The sequence below is a fragment of the Meriones unguiculatus genome, chromosome 6 (assembly GCF_030254825.1).
Source record: "Meriones unguiculatus strain TT.TT164.6M chromosome 6, Bangor_MerUng_6.1, whole genome shotgun sequence".
Lineage (NCBI taxonomy): Eukaryota > Metazoa > Chordata > Mammalia > Rodentia > Muridae > Meriones > Meriones unguiculatus.
Window position 1 is genome coordinate 35723556 of NC_083354.1, and position 19285 is coordinate 35742840.

At 44.2% G+C, this 19285-nt stretch overlaps 1 protein-coding gene across 14 annotated transcripts in view; it reads left to right on the plus strand.

Moving 5' to 3' along the window:
- Positions 1-19285, plus strand: part of Rbms3 (RNA binding motif single stranded interacting protein 3) — a 1270324-nt gene that overhangs the window by 898506 nt on the left and 352533 nt on the right. For all 14 annotated transcript variants that reach the window (XM_060385100.1, XM_060385099.1, XM_060385093.1 and 11 more), the window contains one exon: positions 4681-4772. In XM_060385100.1, the coding sequence (XP_060241083.1) occupies positions 4681-4772 (92 nt within the window). The remainder of the gene's footprint in view (positions 1-4680; positions 4773-19285) is intronic.

Consider the following 19285-nt stretch of genomic DNA (forward strand, 5'->3'; position numbering starts at 1 on the left):
AACTGCAAAGAAGTGTAACGTTCTGTAGCAGGTGGCCAATACACAAAAATGAGTTTTAGTAGGTCCTTACCTTGATTTCACACAGGAATACAAGGATGGACACACACACACACACACACACACACACACACACACACACACACATACACACACACTTCTATCATAAAGAAAATGAAAGCTCTATTGAGGGATGGAAAGATAGCTCAGTCAGTAAAGTGTTTGCAGGGAAAACATGAGGACCAGGGTTCAATCCCCAGTACCTATGTAAAATATTTAGCATGATGACATTTCTTTGTAATCACAGTGTTGGGAGGCAGAGACAGGTAGATCCCTGGGGCTTGCTGGCCACCCAGTCTTACCTACTCAGTAAGTTCCATATGGAATAGATATCATGTGTCAATAAACAAGGTAGGTGGCTCCTACTTTGACACCTAAGGTTGGTGAATGACACCTAAGATTGACATTGGGCTCTACATACATGTATATATGCATACATGTACACACAAACACCCATTGACTTCATATCTTTTTCTCTCTAATTTTGTGTCAACACTCCCCATTAGCCAAGGCCTATCTGTCTCTCCTCTTTCTCTCCTCCTCCCCTAATTCTTCTGCTTCTCAGACAAACTTCAGTCATTACCACCTTCCAGAGATCTGTGCTCTTAAGGGCACCAGGCATTCTCACACCTCCTCAAGCATGTCCTCCTGAATTTGGAATGGCTGATTCTCCTTCCCTCTGGGGACTCTTTCTTGGGTGGCTATGAGAGGACACATTCCTGTTTGTGTCTGCCATCCTCTCCGATGCTGCTTAAGTCTTTATTCTCTGCTAACTTGCCTCTGAGACCTATGAGCTAAAGTTGTTCAAGTAAAAACTTGAAGCTTTCCCCAGGTCTCACTCTGGATTTTTTTTTCTTTCCATGTCTATAACTGGCATTTTAAAGCTGTTTCCCATTTAATATGTATTTTTAATTTTGTTCTTTATTCTGAGTGCCAGCCTAATGTGTCTCTGTGTCTTTTTGTCTCCATTCCATTGCTGTTTATGCCCAACCCCCTTTCTTCACCCTCACACAACTCACAAACCCCTGCCTAGGGAGGGGTGCTGCCCACAGTGACCCGAGGCTTCCCACTTCGGTTAATACAAGAAGGTCAATCCCTGAACAGACATGGCCACAGGTGACTCGATCTACACAGCCCCTCATGGAGAATCTCATTGAGAATCCAGGCGACTCTGTATTGTGTCAAGGGGACATTCAACGGCAGTCACCACAGTATCCAACTGCAGTGTGACCTGCTGCATAGATTCTCACAGCTGCTGTGACTGAATGTATCTTCAGTCTTCCCTCACTTCTGGTGAATCTTCCTCCACTCTCTTCATTTCAGTAAACCAAGGCTCACCCACCCAGGGGATTATGTCAAAGGAACACAAAACCCAACCAAGCAGTAATCCTTGTCATCTACACCTCTCTTACTCCCAGCCTGATCAATCAATCCTTTATCAAGTCTTGTTGATCCTCCCTCTAAAATATAACTCACTTCCTCCCTCTCACTCAATCAGTTTAGTGGCTAGCTCCCTATCGTCAGAATTTCTGTGACGGTCCTGGAACCATGTCCACCGCCACTGCCTGCCAACCTCTCCCATCACCATCCAGTCTCCAGTTAGAGAGAGGACTTGTCAAAGATTTCTCAGCACTGAACAATCAACATGCACATTCTGTGTGCCCTGCTTTCCTTGATTTCAGGGAAGGCACTACAGGAGATGGCTGCAGATTCCTTGGTCTGGCTGTTCTGTCATGACTCTCTATAACTCAGTTAATAAGCTTCATGGGAACAGATCTGCTGTTTTCTCCATGCTGCATATTGTGCTGGGTCAGGTGCCTGATGGAGACCTTCATGACTAGAAGAAGGGTGAGCCTCTGAGTGAGTGATGACCAACCTTTACTCCCCTCCCACACCTCCTGTGAAGAACTACAGGCCCTCCAGGCAGTAACACTCAAAGAGAATGAGCTGGTGCGAGCCTTTCATGGAATTGCGGCAACTCAGCTTATAACTTCAAAATCTGAGGAGATTTAAGTCCTCTCTCTGAGGGGCGTCCGCGTCTCAGGCTTCTGGTGGGACTAGAAACAGTTCTTTGTATGGCACTGGATAGCTTCTGTGAAGACTGGGCTCAATTTGTGGCCCGACCATCTAAGAGTTTTGGCTGTTTTGGCCACTTGTTCACTCAGTTTTCTCGTACAATGGACATGGAGTCAGTATTATGTGACACAATGAAGCTTTCACCAAATGCTAATGCCCGAAACCCTCAGAACAGCACCTGGTCTGTGGGCAACAGCACCTGATCTGTGTCGATGTCTAAGTTTGGAGTTTTTATGCCTTTGCCTATAACTCTCGTTCTTGACTTTTCTTTCTCCTTCACTTTTCTTCCCCCTCTTATCACCTGAAGAATTACCATTTGTTACAGAACACACTTCCTTCTATATAAGCAGCACTAACTTGACAGCGTCCTGGGGCCTGCTCTGTGAGAGTATCTTGCTCGTACACTGCTGTGTAGCTCGTTCACTCTGGGATAACATGCTGGGAGGGAGAAAAGAAAGACGAGATTCAAGGGAAGGAAATTAAAAAGTTAATTAAAAGAAACAACTTGGTAATTGAATTTCCAAACACTCTTATTTGGAGGTTGGGTCGGGTGGATGATAGCAGCACCCAAATGATGTGTTTGCCTTGGTGGCAAGGCCCAGAATCCCTGAATGAGGCAAGTTTCAAACTACAAGACAGATGCCTGTCTTCATGGATAAGAAGATGTGTTTATACAACCATAGGCTTTTCAGGAACACAGCACATACACACACACACACACAATATACACATATACATATTTATATGTTTGTATGTGTCATATATAACAAGTTATATACAATGTATATCATATGTAATATTTATAATGTGCATATATATGTGTGTGTGTTAGTAACTGTTTCTGTTGCTGTGTTAAAAATTTCTTGAGAAAAAAAACCGACAGGAGAAAGTGCTCATTTTGGTCCTTAGTGCCAGAGGCGTAGAGTCCGTCATGGAGGGAAGGCACGCCAGCAGGGGCAGGAAGCTGACTGCTCAAGTGTCGTCTTCACACAGGAAGCTGAGCTTGCACAGCAAGTAGGGCCAGGCTACAAAATGCCCAACTCTCTCTCCCAGTGATGCACTTCCTTCATCAAGGCTCCACCCCCTAAAGGTTCCGTAACCTTCTCAAGCAGCACAACTTGCTGGGGGTCAAGTGTTCAAACACAGCCTGTGTGGACGTGCACATTCAAACCACGATGCACACACACACACACACACACACACACACACACACACAGTTGCTATTGTTTTTCTTTTCTTTTCTTTCTTTCTTTCTTTCTTTCTTTCTTTCTTTCTTTCTTTCTTTCTTTCTTTTTTTCCTTATTTATTTTTTGATGTAATCTCAAGTACTTCAGACTAGTCCTAAACACAGTAGATAGTCAAAGCTGACATTAGACTCCTGATTATCCTGCTTCTACCTCATTTTTGCTAGAATCACAGGTGGCGTTGCTGTTGGGCGAATCCATGCACTAATGGCTATCACCTTGATGGCATGAAGACTGTTTCCTCCTCATTGTTATGTCTTAGCAACTGTTCTGGTTGTTCGTTTCCCTGACCATTTATATATGATCACATAAGCATACAAACACAACCATATATGAGCAAGATGGCCATTCTGTGTCTGTCTTTTAGATACCTGCGTATGTATCCATCAAATTATATTTTTTTTTCCAAAATACTAAAAAAAATCAACTATTTAAGCTGTTGAGAGAAACAATCTCCTTTAATTAATTTAGAAGCATGGGCTGAGTGGTCAGCTAGGTTCAAAATGCTGCCCTAACCCACGACCTCTGTTTATTTGTGCAGCCGAGACGTGTGTATTGGCTGCCCATTGCATGGCAAGCACTTCTGCAGCCAGAACCTCAGCGCCCTGGCTTCTTGACATGCCACTATGATAATTTACCCTGGGAAAAGCAACTCACCAGGAAAGGGTTCATTCTGGCTCCATTTCCGGCACAGTTCTCACGGTAGAGGAGGCACCATGGCAGCAGTTCCAAGCAGCTGCTCACATCACATGCACAGTCAAGAAACAGAACAGATGTGTTGGGTGCTCAGCTGGCTCTCTCTGGTTTAGGCGATCCGGACTCCCCTCCCAGGGGATGCTTTTACCCACAAGTCAGATGGGTCTTCCCACATTACTGTCATAAAGAGATTTCCCCACCAGTGTCCTCAGCACTCTGTCTTCTAGGTGATTCTAGATCCCATCAAGTTGACAGTTCCTGTGGACATCACACTTACCAGTTCATGTGGCTTTTATGAGTATCGTCTTTTAAAGGTCTGGAAAGTGCGTTTTAGCTCCAGAGACTTCAGGATTTTTACAGTTTTATTCTCCTTCCTCTTGTAGCAGAGCTGTAGACACAGTGAAAAAAGAGCACAGTGAAGCAAGGCTTTGCCTTAACCTGCCAGGTTAGTGTTGAGTGGGTTCTGCAGACGGGAGAGCTTTCAGGTCTAGGCAGGTTCTGTTTGGAAGAAATGAATTCAGAGCCGACTGTACGCCTGTGTCCATCGGCATGACAGAGGTGTGCCTGCTGCCTGTGGTGACTAATGCCAGCTTTTGTATTTTTGCAGGTTATGGTTTTGTAGATTTTGATAGTCCTGCAGCCGCACAGAAAGCAGTAGCATCCTTGAAGGCAAATGGCGTGCAAGCACAGATGGCCAAGGTAAGCCTGCTCAGACAAGGGAGTCTGTGCACACAGGTCTGCCTTTGCGTGGGTGTGTGTGACTATGTGAGGTTAACTACTGGCCCTTTGCAGTGAGCAGACCCCACATTATGGTTTATACTCTCTTTGTGCCCAATTAGAAAAATGAAGCATGCCGTGTCTTGGCTTGTTATAATCTCCTTGCCTGGGTGTACAGTTACAAATGAGCTCTTCAGTTGCGGTGAGCGTGTGTTTAAAGGACATATGTGGAAGACTCTGTTTTGCCTGAAAAAAGGGAAGTGCATTCATGAGAGTCTGGAAATTTCCCTGGTCAGCAGTGTTGGGCTTGATACACACGTACGGACTGGTGCCTAGAACTCTACTAGATCAGCAGAGTTTTAGTTTTAGGGCAGTACAGAAAGTTATCATTGGTTTAATGTGTACTAGAACCTTACTTATTTGTTTTTTGTCTGGGTCTGGGGTTCTCGGATGATGACTTTTTCGCTAATCGCTGGTGACTTTTGTCTGCTTTGCTGGAATTTCACTGTGGGGCATATACCCAGGGTCTACCTGGAGAGCAATTTCCGTGATATTCATCATTTCAACATTTATTCATTGCCACATAGTATGTGTTGTCTGAGACCTTGTATGTGAAACTGTGATGAATTTTTATATCAAATCGTGAAATTGCGCACCATCATTATTTTGTGTCATGATTGTTGTAGTATTGTAAGAATCTGCCTATGTGGTGATTTCATACGGATCTCCATGAATAATGTACATCAATGTGGTTGGGGCCCTAGTGAGATATCATCATAATGATCTAAGCTAGGGGTGGTAGTGCATGCCTTTAATCCCAGCACCCTGGAAACAGGGGCAGGCAGATCTCTGTGAATTCAAGGACAGCCTGGTGTGTCTAATGGAGTTTCAGGTCAGCTAGGGCTACACAATGAGACCCTCTCTCCACAAGCATAAAATAAAAACAGAAGGGAGAAAAAGTAAGAATAAACACCTGAAACATCACTGATAGCGTTTAGATATTGGAAATTTAAAGCTGCACCAGCAGCCATTTTGGGGTGTCATAAACATTCTCAGTTTAAGATTTTCTTCCTGTTTGTTCTAAACTTAATATGCCCAGATCTTCAAACCATTGGATGCCATAGGCAACAGACCTTGCAATCTTGGGTATCTGTCAAACACTTGTCTTTCCTGTTTCCTATCCGTTTTCCCAAAGACGTAAGCGATGTAATGATGGAGTTATCTGGTGCCCTAGCCATTTGTCTTTCATTGTGATGATGTGCATTCTAATAGGATCTTCCGGCATCTGCCTCAGATTTCTAGAGGATCAGAATTAGGTCCTAGCAGCTGTGGACACACTGTGACCAGTGATTATAGATCACATCTGCTCAGCCCCTTCCTCTGAGGTGACGGGCTCATTGTCTTTCCTGTGTCTTCTTTATGCGAGGTGATATAGATTAGAGTTCTCACAGCTGTGTCTTTTGTTCTCTGCCAGGATTATGTCCGGAAGCTTTAGATTTGGCCGGGAATTAAGATTGATGAAGTTAATACTTTTAATTAATCAGGAAATTACATGCATGTCCTGGTTTAAAGGTTACTTGGCAAGAGTCAATGGTAACTGAAACAGTCATTTCCTGTATTCAGAACACAAGCGATGCAGCACCGCTGTTGACTGAGGCGAGAAGTAATTATGAAAACAAGAGGGAGAGGCTGGAGAGAGGGTGCAGTGTTTAAGGGCACAGGCTGTCCTTGCGGAGGACCCAACCGAGTCCCCAGCACCCACGTTAGGCAGCGCCCAGCCTGCAGTGGCTCCAGCTTTGGGGATCTGAGCCACTCTTCTGGAGTACACAGGGCTGCCTGCGCTCAGATGTGCGCATGCATGTGTGTGCATTTTGAACACATGTGTACGTATTACACACAAATGCACTTAAGAAATAAAAACAAATATTGAAAAGCCAAGTCTCTTCTAGGGGATGGAGAAATGGTTCCACAGTTAAAAGTACTTGGGACTCTTTTTTTTAGTTTAATTTAATTTTATTAATTACACTTTATTCACTTTGTATCCCCCTATAAGTTCCTCCCTCCTCCCCTCCCGATCCCGCCCTCCCTTCTTCACGCATGCCCCTCCCCAAGTCCACTGATAAGGGAGGTCCTCCTCCCCTTCCTTCTGATCTGAGTCTATCAGATCTCATCAGGAGTGGCTGCATTGTCATCCTCTGTGGCCTGGTAAGTCTGCTACCCCCTCAGGGGGAGGTGATCAAAGAGCAGGCCAATCAGATTATGTCAGAGGCAGTCCCTCTTCCCATTACTATGTAACCCACTTGGACACTGAACTGCCATGGGCTACATCTGTGCAGGGGTTCTAGGTTATCTCCATGCATGGTACTTGGTTGGTGTATGAGTCTCTGAGAAGTTCCCTGTGTTCAAATTTTCTGGTTCTGTTGCTCTCCTTGTGGGGTTCCTGTCCTCTCCAGATGTTACTATTTCCCACTTCTTACATGAGATTCCATGCACTCTGCCCAACAGTTGGCCATAAGTCTCAACGTCTGCTTTGATAGTCTGCAAGGCAGAGCCTTTCAGAGGCCCTCTGTGGCAGGTTTCTAGGTTGTTTTCTGTTTTCTTCTTCTTCTGATGTCCATCCTCTTGGCCTTTCAGGATAGGTTTATCCTATGTTATATGTCTATATGAGTGAGTATATACTGTGTGTGTCTTTCTGCTTCTGGGACAGCTCACTGAGGATGATCCTTTCCAGGTCCCACCATTTACCCGCAAAGTTCATGATTGCCTTATTTTTCATTGCACTTGGGACTCTTATAGAGGACCTGAGTTTGGCTACCAGCAGCTGCATGTTGTTCACAGCTAACGCCCTATAACTCCAGCTCCAACTAATCCAATACCCTCTTCTAGCCTCCAAGAGCTCTTGAATTTAAGTGCACACACCCACACACAGACACAGACACATAAACACACACACAATTTAGAAGTAATATAAATCCTTTTTCTAAAGAAACAAACAAAATTGAGAACCTAAAAGGTAGCTGAGGGGATAAAGTCTGTGAAGCTGAAGATGGAAGCCTGATCCCCAGGCCATACATAGGGGAGGGAGAGAACAGATTGGCTGCAATTGTCCTCCTCCATAGGTACATGCAATGTGTACATGTGTGTATGCATCAAACATATATGTAAACACATATACATGTATGCATGTAAAAATACATGCAATTAAATAATACATGTTTACAAGTAAATGGCTATTGAAAAGTTTTTGGCCCATCCTATTCACAAACTTTCTAAATTTTGGAATTTATCAGTTAGTAGTGAACACACAGTCATTTCTAAATTCTGAAGAGACAGATTGAAAGACAGACAGACAGATGATAAGTAGATAATAGGTATAAAGATAATAGATATAGACAAATAGATGACAGACAATTATATGATATATAGATGATAGATCTCACATATAGTTAAGCTTTTCTATTAAAACAGGCAAAGAAAGTTGACAGTGACTTTAATATTTTCTGCGTACCTGTATATAGATATACACACCGCCTCTCTATGGTGGTCTGTCTGTGTTTGTCTGTTTTTCTCTCTCTCATGTACACACACACACACACTCTCCAGTTTGCTGATCTATTACCCAGTGAGAAAACTGTCTACATTAGCAACCATTTAGAGAGCTTCAGAAGGGATTATTCACTCCTGCCACCACTCTGGCCCTTTTCCCATATCCAAGGTGAAAACCCTGGAGTTCCCGGCCGGACTGTGGGGAATCATTCAGTTGCAGACTTGCTGAAGGATTTTTACAGTTTCAGTTGTGCTGTCTGTGAAATAAATCCTCACTCCTTTTTTTTTCTCACCAAGTTTGAGCCCAAAGCCTGCTTTAGATTCCCATCTGCCCACTGGAAAACTTTCAGCAATAAATGACTCTGTAATTTAACTACCCAGAAGAAAATAAATAGCCTCCATTTGACAATGAAATGGAACAAGCTTGGCCACCTGTATTAGCAGATTTCTCACTGAGCTATTGGATTTCACGGCTCTCTCTCCTTTGTCCTGGCGATAACTGTTATTTATTGTCATATAAGCCTGCAGTCTGCGGGGTGTGTTTCTTGCAGTGTATATTTTACTGTCTAAGTATGCACCGGATCACCTCCTGTATCCTTGTTCTTATCAATGCCCCTCTCTGTCGGTTGTGGTGTGACATCTTAAAATCCCAGGATTTTTAAATGAAAACGCCTCCTGGGGTTGGAGAGATGGCTCATCAATAGATTGCCAAGGACCTGAGTTCAACTCCCAATACTTGCTTCAGGAGGCTGATCACAGCCAGCTTTATCTCTGATTCCTGGCGACCTGACACCTTTTTCTGAATACCATCGGCACCTGCACTCACACTCACACATTTCCACACACAGAGAGATGGATGAACAGATGGACACATAGACACACACACACACACACACACACACACACACACACACTTACATAAATACAAGTAAATCTTAAAAAAAAAATTAAAATGCTACCTGTAATTAGATTCCCAATAGCTACGTGGCACCAACTTTGGAACTGAAGGGGTTGCTTTCCTTAGCTAACGTGTCCAGAGTGTGCCTGGGAAAACGTCAACCAATACCTCAGCTACAAAGAACTGGATGGGGATTAGCCAGGAGCAGTAACTGATCGATGCGTTAGTTACTTTTCTGTTGCTGTGATAGAACCACTCTCAAAAGGAATAAATGGAAGACTTTATTTGGGACTTTATTTGGGGGTGCAGTTCCAGAGAGATAAACATCCATTATGGTGGGGAGGCATGGCAACAGGAGGCAGACGTGGTGTCAGGAGCCGGAAGCTGAGATACGTCATCTTCAATAGCAAACGCAAAGCGGAGAGAGGGAACCCAGGACAGGGAGAGGCTGCGGATTCTCAAAGCACACCATAGCGACTTACCCCCCTCCACCAAGGCTGTGCCACCTCCCTAAGCAGCACTATCACCCCTCAAAGCCTGCCACCAGCCGAGGGACAGGTGTCTGCGTGGTGCAGCCTGTAGGGGACAGTTCTCATTCCCACCACGACAGTCTATAATAAGAAGTAAGTAACGATGAACACACATAAGCCTTTTCTTTCATGAGCAACATTTGTGATTTTTTTTTTTTTTTTTTTTTTTTTTTTGTGAAAGCAAATTTTAAGCATTTTGTCAGTGCATGCTGGTGAAGAATGTAGGGTTGACAGATGCATTTGGCTATGGTTTCTGGTTGTGGCACCACCTAGCTGTGTGGCTTAGGATGTATTATTAAAACACCTCTAATACTATGTAATAATAACATGGTGTTTTAGGTCGTAGGGTTACTGTGAGAATTTTGGAAATCCATAAAGAGTTTGGCATAGTGCCTTGATCATAAAAAGAATCCAGCAGCGCCTGCTGATTTAGTAAATGCTGTGTATTAGACATGGATGTGCTGGTGAACCTCCCGTGGCTCCTAATGTATCTTTAGGTCTTCTGTTATCACAAAATCGCCTATAGGAAAATAGTTGTAAAAGCTTTAGTCTGTAAAGGTTTTGTTGCTTGCTGTGGGCTGGACAGTGTGTGGGTTATAATGATGTAAGGTTGTAGGAAGCAGTAGGCCAGCCAGAAAACAGACAAGGGGATGTGTGACCTTGTGTTATCACAGCTTCATTCAGAAAGAGGCCTGCACACAGCCGTGGGAGTCTTGCTTTAAAAACACATCAAGATTTCTGCCCATGTGCATATTTCTGGGGATAGAGTAATTTCATTCTACTTGGGCCTATGGTTGGCTACTGCTAGGGATAATCTGGGTGGTTAGTAAATGAGTATCATGTGATTGACGACATCTGTTGTGGCCACTCATTACTGAGGGCACCATGTCAGTGAGAGGGGAAAGAAAGAATCTCACAAAATAAAGTTACTTGAATTTTGGCAGCCAAATTACTTAGTTTCCTCAACTGTCTTTGTTTACCTCAATTGGAGGAGCTTTATAAATGTAGTGGCCATGGCTGACAAAAACCTCTTTCATATTTTGTGTTTGTGACATTTTTTTTTCTGTGTGCCTTGTTGCAAAAACTGTGGACCAAGAATTTTAGGATTCCTAATCTTGCCAACTGCGAGGTAAATATAAGGAAGGCATTGGCTGAGGAACATGTGTCTGGCAACACATGAAAAGAAGAAACTGAAGAACACCAACTGTAGAGTTGAAGAGATGGCTCATCAGTTTAGAGCACTAGCTGCTCTTGGAGAGGACCTGGGTTCGAATTCCAGCACCCACCTATATGGTAGCTCAACCTTCTGTAGCTCCAGCTATAAGGGATCAGGCACTCTCTTCTAGACTCCATATATTTCATACATATGGTACAGAAATATACATGCAGGGAAAAGCCATACACAGAAAATATAATAAATAGGCTTTTTTAATTATAGAAAAAAATAGCACCAGCTATCTATAACTTGGCATACAGGTGTTTAATTGACTGGTAATTCAGGAAGGTTCTGGGTAGTTCAAGAACATTAGCATGGATACTCAAAAGCAAGGAGCAAGTGGATGAGAGGGGAAAGCCACTCATGTCTAAACAGGAACAAACCTTCCTGGGCAGGAAAGGCATTCTTGCTTAGACAGGTACCTCAAGATTCATGATTGAATTCTGACGTCTGTAGGGACTGGAGTCTTACAATCTTCTAGGACCTGTGTGTGAATCCTTTGCTGTTCTGCTCACACATAGAAGGATTCAAGTAGCTCCTCTACAACACTGCTGTGGAACATACTTGGAATTTTACTTTTATTTTTAATTAGAGATGTGTGGTGTGTGTGTGTGTATGCATAAGAGCAGTGCCCACAGAAGCCAGAAGAGGGCATTTAGTCCCTGGGTCTGGAGTTATCCGATGGTTGTTAGCAGGAGTATGGGTGCTGGGAACTGAACTTGTGTCCTCTGCAAGAGTAGCAAGTGCCTTTAACCCCTGAGACACCGCTTCAGCACCTGAAATAGATGTTAAAGAGCTGGGGGTCCAATGATAAGCCAGTCTGATGCAGCTCTTCGGGTGGGTAGCTCTTTGCTCTGGGTGACTGACCGTGCGATGAGAGTGGCTGTTCTTCGTTCAGTGTTGGTGCCCTGTGCTCTTGTCGATACACATCCAGATGAAATGCAGTACCTCCAACAGCCAAGCATTCCGCCTCCTCTTCCTCCTAGTTGGTATTTCTTAATGTTTCACAGAGGGAGATGCCAAGTGTGGGCCCACCACTTGTCCACAAATATACTTGTGACATCTGTTTTGTTGGACATGTCAATTTGGCTCAAGATTAATAAAACAAAAAATCTTTTCTCCCCTTGATCCTAATGCTATAAAATGCAGAGATACAAAACCCAGTATTGAAATTGTCAGAGTTTATCTTAATTCCGTTTGTTAATTATCTGAGGCCTTTGAAGCAGAATCCTCGCAAGTTAAATATTTATATTAGCTTTTACCTAACAATTTGCATAATCTGCCTGTGGGTGACATCGTGCTGTTGTCTCCTTCTAAGCTAAAGGGTAAGTGTGCATGCCAGTAGAAATCACTGTTTCTCCATCACTAGAAAACCAGTTCAACAAGAAGGTGCCCAAATATCCTAGACCCTGGTCTCCACCCACCGATCCCGTGTTTTCATTCAGTGTCTGTGAGGACAAAGCCCTTGCAAGTCATGCACAGTGTCAACCCTTTCGTCAACCATTTCATCTTGAAGGGACCGTGCCCAGATAGAGCCAAGGGAGAGCCCCCGTGCTGCGATGTGCCTCGCAAGTCTTACCCCCAAGCAACCGTCACCTCACCTCGTCTCTCGCTTTGATTTGCCCTTGTAGCCAGACAGAGCTTGTCTTCTCTCTGGGTACAGACTGACAAGTCCTGTTTAAGTCCGCACTTGTCTTTACAGCTCCTCACCCCACAGGGATAGACAAAAGTCCATCAAAGCAAGAAAAGTGGAGAAATTACTCAGAGGGTAAAGAGGCCTGCCAGCCAAGGCTGAAAACTAAAGCTCCATTCCTGGGACTCATGTGATGGATGGAAAGAACAGACTGGTCACAAATACTGTACAGAGAAAAACACATTTTAAAAATGAAAAACAAGTCCATACTGCCCAAGAGTATGGCCTCTGGTACTGGGTTTGATCCTGTGTGTCCACTGTCTCCAGGATATCCACTTAAACAAGCACTCCACAGTCTCCATCTCTGTCTTCTGGGCATTGAAATCCCAGTCACTGTAATACTTCCCCTTCTTTTTCTCCAAGAATTATCCTGAGGTAAAAGAAAATATTCAAATTCAGAGGACAAATGTAGACTCGTTTTACTGCTGAAGTCACTTAAAAAAAAAAAAAACAAAAAACATTTTTTTTTTCCAAAGTAGCCTAAGTACTTCTGGCCATGCCTTACCAGAAATAATTTTGCAAGTAGGTAACCAGAAGGACTCATTACCTCACTCCAATGAATGCCGTTTTCGGGATGGGTCCATTTGGAAGCCATGTTCCCATGTTCTCCACAGGGAAGCAGCTCAACAGAGGGCCTTTATAAGTTCAGTGTGACACATGAATTTCATCCTTATCTTCTTCAAAAGCAACTTGCTGGTGAGGTGGTCAACATTAGTGAAACCAGAGAGACGTTTCTGCAATCAAGCATTCTAAAAAGATAATTAACATTCCATGTGAAGAGGACCCAGGTGTTGCTGGAGAGGAAACCCAGGACCTTGTGTGTGATGGCGGGCACTGAGCCTCTTCCTCAGCCCTTGGATATATGAGACAAGGCCTGTCTATGTAGCCCTGTTCAACCTGGGACTGGAAATGTCAATCTTCCTGCCTCAGCCTCCTGATTGCTGGAATGACCAGCACATCCCAGTTAGACATTTATATTCATCCTTAGGAATCTGGCCCTATAAGCAGCCTTCATAGGCATTCCCATACAAAGTCCAAGTGCTTTATAGGGGTAATATTATTGTATGAAGTAAGAGTTCAGCATGTGGGGAAATATTTCACGTTGGATACAGCACAAAAAAGCTTGTATTTTAACCCTCCTCCCCCAGTAACGTCTCATTAGAGTAAAAGCCATTCAAATAATCTACCCAGTCACTATCCTCCTATTCCTCCGAGGACAGAGCTTCCCCAAGAAATACATATGAATCTGGAAAGAAACCATAAATTGATGGAGTTGAAGGACCAAGGCTTACAGATATCAGTTTCCAAAGGCAGACAAGTGTTTGCTAATCAAAGCATAGGGTTTTTAGGGCTCATTGCTGTCTTATGCATTATCTGTGTGAGTGTGTATCACTCTGTGTGTATAGCTACATGGATGAGTTTGCTGCTCTGTGGATGTATATAGCACATGCATGTGTTCAAGTGGATATCTGCATATATGTCTGCAGGTACCCATGTCTGTGTGTGCATACATATGCACACGTGTGTGTGTGTGTGTGTGTGTGTGTGTGTGTCTAAGCCAGATGTCACCATCAGTGTCTTCCACAAATATCCCCCCTTACTTTTTGAGACCAGGTCTCTGAGTGAACCTGGGGCTAAGGGATTCCCCTGGACTGTTTGAACAGTGAGTTCCAGGGACGGGGCTGTCCCCTCTTCCCCAGTCCTGGGATTATAAATAGGCAGAGCCCTGTCTGAGGATCCATGCTCAGATCCTCATGCTTGCGTAGCAAATATGTTACCAGCTGGAGCTCTGCCCCACCACTTAGTAATTATTTTACACAACAAAATCCATTGTTTTCTCACTCTTGATCCTCCTAACTTCCAGAATGAAATATTCTGTGCACACACAAATATGTGTGCTCTCCCCCCACCCCCACTCATGCACTTGAGCTCCACCCCTAGTCTGTGGCACAGCTTGGTGGGAGTTATGTAACCTTGGGGACAGGAAAACTTGGTTATGATCAAAATTAAAAGGCTACATGTTTGCTGCATCTTCATTTGTGTGTGCATATGACTCTTGTGTGTGAGTATGCATGCAGATGTGTGTGTATGCATGCAGGGGCCAGAGAACAACTTTAGGATGCAAGTTGTGCTGCAGAGAGGGACCAGGACAGGGGAGACTACATGCAAGTTCATTAAGAAGTGCACAGAAACAGCATGCTATGGATGAGATGAAACAAAGTCAACAAACAAACACAAAACAAACAAACAAACAAAAACAGGAAAATTACAAAGAAAAAAAAAACTACACCATAAGAATTGAATTCCATATCAGTGCTGGTCTGGGAGAACAGACCCCACAAAAAGCACATCAGCTTCTTGGAGAATCAGAGAAAACCTTCTTTCCCACACACAAAGGTCAAGTTACAGACAGAGGAGGGAATGTGACGCCATGGCAATGTGACAGTGGTGTGTCATCCAGACGCACAGCTACAGCTTGATAGACAGTTGAAAACAGTTAAAATTTAAGTAAAATAAGGCACGTTTTCCAGATCCATGCCAGGGGGTGGGGGCCGGGGAGGGAGAGGTGTGGCTGATAGGAAGGAAACAAATTATCAGCAGTTTTTATACCTTTACGGTGCTTCTCAGTCTCCGAGGAGAGTGGAATAATGTTCAGAAACCATAGAAGTTTGCATTTTGGGGACCTGTCTTCCTGTAGACTACTGTAGTTCATTCGGGAAACAGACTTTAAACCAGTGTCTGGAATTAAGTGAAAGGTGTTAATTTAAAGGTGAAAGCTTGCCAGACAGTCTCCATGTTCAGACACACACACACACACACACACACACACACACACACACACACACACACAAAGAGAGAGAGAGAAAGAGAAAGAGCGCTTCAGGAACATTCTAGAAGTCTTCTGTGGCAAAGTGACATGACAGAGTCAAGTGGAGAGTTCTTCTTGCACATGCCAAAATTAGAAGGGTACATGTTCATTTTTATTGTCACTTGTGTGTGCACATATGTTGGGCATGCTACCATGCCCAATATATTTTTCACATGGGTTCTGGGAGTTCTTCTCAGGTCTTTATACTTGTCTGTCAAACACTTTTACAGACATCTGCGTATTTTAGTAAAATATCACCATTAACTCTCAGGATGTTAAGAAAACAGACCGCCCCTCCTGTTCTGTTTACAGGTTTTACTGTGTAAACAAATTTGGCTTGAAAACAGAGTTGAGAGCTGTGCCACTGAACACCTCAGTCGGCGGTGAAGGGGCTGAAAGTGAGAGCCACACTTTCACTACCCTGGCCACTTGACCAACGTGGACCTTTGGCCCCCTTTGCATTCATGCTTTTAAGTCACCAGCAACAAGCCCACCAAGAAACGACCTTTCTCTTTTGTGGGTGAGCACAGGCCTTGGAGCCTTGAGTGGAGGAAGGAGAGGAACCGAAGCCCAACAGAACAGCACTGTGACTGTGACTGGAGGGGTGTTACTCCCTGGGACCCTTTCGGAAGGTCCTGTCAGCCCCTCAGAGCACTGGGAGGCGCTCCTGGTGGCTCACTTCACTCCTTATCACTCTTGTTGTGAAGTCACCCGAATTTTAAGTGTTTCATCAGCGCAATCGCTCTGCACTCCAGCGCGCTGTTAGTGTCCATTTTCACACCTTTCCTGACAGCACTTCAGCTTCCTTGCCCTTGGCCAGATGTTTTGGACAAGAGCATTGTGGACTGGGGGTGTGAGTGTGTCTTGGTACAGGGAACTGTCTACAGGCTATGCTCAGAAAGGATGGATCCAGGGAATCCAGACTTTCTCAAGGTTTTGCTGGGACAGAGGAGGCCAGCAAATGGCTGATACGACCAGGAAATTAACAACCCCTACACATGGCGCAAACTCTGACCCCAGCCAGATGGTGTCTGGCTGAGGGGCTGTGGCTCTCGCAGAGGCTGGTGGCACAGTGCAATGGTGAGGCCTTATTAATCAGACTCTGTGGGAAGCTTCGTGGTTCTCCTGTTGAAGGACTTAACCAGTCATAGGTTTGATTGGCCAGAAACGCAAGATCTTAAAGACAGTGAAAAATCTGTACAGCAAAAAGGCATTTGTGTTTTTCACACTATATTTTAGGGAATCCTCTGTCTATACACAGGTGTGTGGTAGATGTGTGTGTACATATTTGTGAGTGCATGTGTGTGTACCTATGTGTGCCTAAGTGAATACAGAAGCCGGAGGTTGGCACTGGATGTCACCCCCATTCTTTGTAATACTATTAATTATTATTATTGTTGTTGATTAATAATAATTATTATTATTTTGAGGTAGGATCCCTTGGTGGGACTTCAGCTCACTGAGTCATCTATACTTGCAGGCCAGTATCAGCAATCCCCCTGTCTCAGCCCCTCTGCCTCCCAGAGCTGGTGTTACAGATGCATGCTGCCATACCCAGCACTGGAGATCTGAAGCTCGGCTCTCAGGGCAGCTCAGAAAGCACTTGACCCACGGATCTACCTCCCCAGTCCCATTTGCATGCTCTCCTGTGCTATTATCTCAGTTCAGACTTCTGTAACGTAGATAATTAATAGCTTCAGCTTTTGAGGAAGATACGTTACCTCCTTTCCTAGTGTCCTTTACCTGTGCATCAATGTGAGCAGTTAAGCTGTTGCTCTTTTTTTAGACTTACTTTACTTTTTAAATTTGTGTTCATGTGTGGGTATGTGCACATGAGTGCAGCACCTGCAGAGGTCAGAAGAAGGGGTCAGATCCCCTGGAGCTGGAGTTACAGGTAGAGTCGCCTAGCATGGCTGTGGCAACCGAACATGGGTCCCTTGCAAAAACAGTTCATGCACGAACCGCTGAGCTTCTCTGCAGCCCCTGGCCTGTCGCACCATTGCTTTACCTAGCCTGTTCCCCATTGCTTCTGGCACTGGTGTCTTGTGGAGGCTTGGGGCTGCCTTGGGCTTTTAGACATTGCTGTCCTTCCACACCTCACCATGTCCTTGTCTGAGTTATTCCCCGGGGTTTCTCAGGCTCCCGTTTCAATGGCAGTCCCTGTGGAAATCCTGTGACGGCTCAACCTAGGTCCTGTTTCCTCTTGTCTGCATCCCCCTAGGACTGTGTATGTCCTCATGGAATTCAGGATTGGCAGAGTAACTGCTGGTGGAGCAGGGCTCCTTAACCTCTGGCCTCTCGAAGCCTTCTTCACCTGGGAAATTTTACGTGGCCCCATGTATCTAGGTATTTAAAATAGCTATATATAAAGTGGGTATGCGAAACAAGCATTTACTTATAACAAATCATGAGGGAATGCATTCTAAATTCTTTGTCCTGCATGCAGTTTCACTGCTGAGTGAAAACAAAACACAGTTTGCATACGGGTGAGATTCCGAACAGGCCAGTCACTTCAGAGGCTGAGCAGTGAAGTAATTGCTGAAGTTAAAAAAAAAATGAGAGCAGTTGGAAAAGTAGTTCTTAAGCTGTAGGACCTACAATTGGGTCCACACATTAAATTTTTGATCAGTAAAATTTCTTTCAATTAGAATTCCGAAACCAGAAGTGTCAATGTTTCTACATAATTAACTCTGGATGTTAGATTCCTCCCACCCCCCAGGAAATAGTCCAGTTCCTTTACTCTTTAATATATCTCCCTGGGTGGGTCTGAGCAATTAATGGTCATTAGTATTCCTTCAGGAGTAGAACTCTTGGGAAGTGGAAATCGGCTGGCATTTTTCTGTATTTTTTTCCTCTATCAAGGTATAGGAAATGATGTCAAATTAGCCTTATGTGTTTTGAGATGCCCTTTGGCATATCAGCTGTGTCAGTACGTTCCAGACTGAAGCAAAAACCAGTCACATGATGTCTTTCACTCCTCTTTGCACTAACTACTCTTCTGTGGATCTGTGCCTTTACTATATATTTTAAGTGCTGTGTTCGTGGTTTCCTAAGTTTGTTTGCTCTTATTTAATATCCCTTCTAAGATGTGACCTGCCAGCAAGTTACAGATTGAACAGTATGCCGTGTGGAGCTTAAATGTTCATGCTGAAGAACTAAATGAGAGTACCACAGGTATTCTGTTGGCCTTGGCATTGACACAGAGGAAGAGAAGGTCAGATCACCATGTGAGGGTGTAGAGCTTTAACAGCAGCCACCCCAGCCCACCCCCAGGCTGGTCTGAGTCTCTGTGTGTAAGGTGAGACTGCAGTTCTCTGGGAGTCCTGCGAGCTCTCCAGGCTCCACAGTGAGCAATTGCCAATTTCACATTGGCAAGCCTAGGTTTCAGCACAGGTTAGGAAAACGCCTCTGCTCCTTGTGTTTGAATCAGGACTGGTGGAAAAACAGACATGATGCTGAGAGAGGGTTCAGAAAACACAAGCCAGGAAGTGTTTAGCAAGGGTAGAAAAAGAGGGTGTTAGGTACTGGTTTCACAATGAACTAGAGAGAATAAAATACAGGTACCAGATGGAATCTGGCCTTGGCAGTCCAATTCTGTGAAGCAGGGGTGGCAGGGTGTTTGTTTGTTTGTTTGTTTGTTTGTTTGTTTGTTTCTGAGCCTCTTTTACATGTCCTTAGTCCAGTTTATTGCATGGATATGTCATACCATGTTTGGGCGACAGTTCCTGGTCTTACAAGGGTTT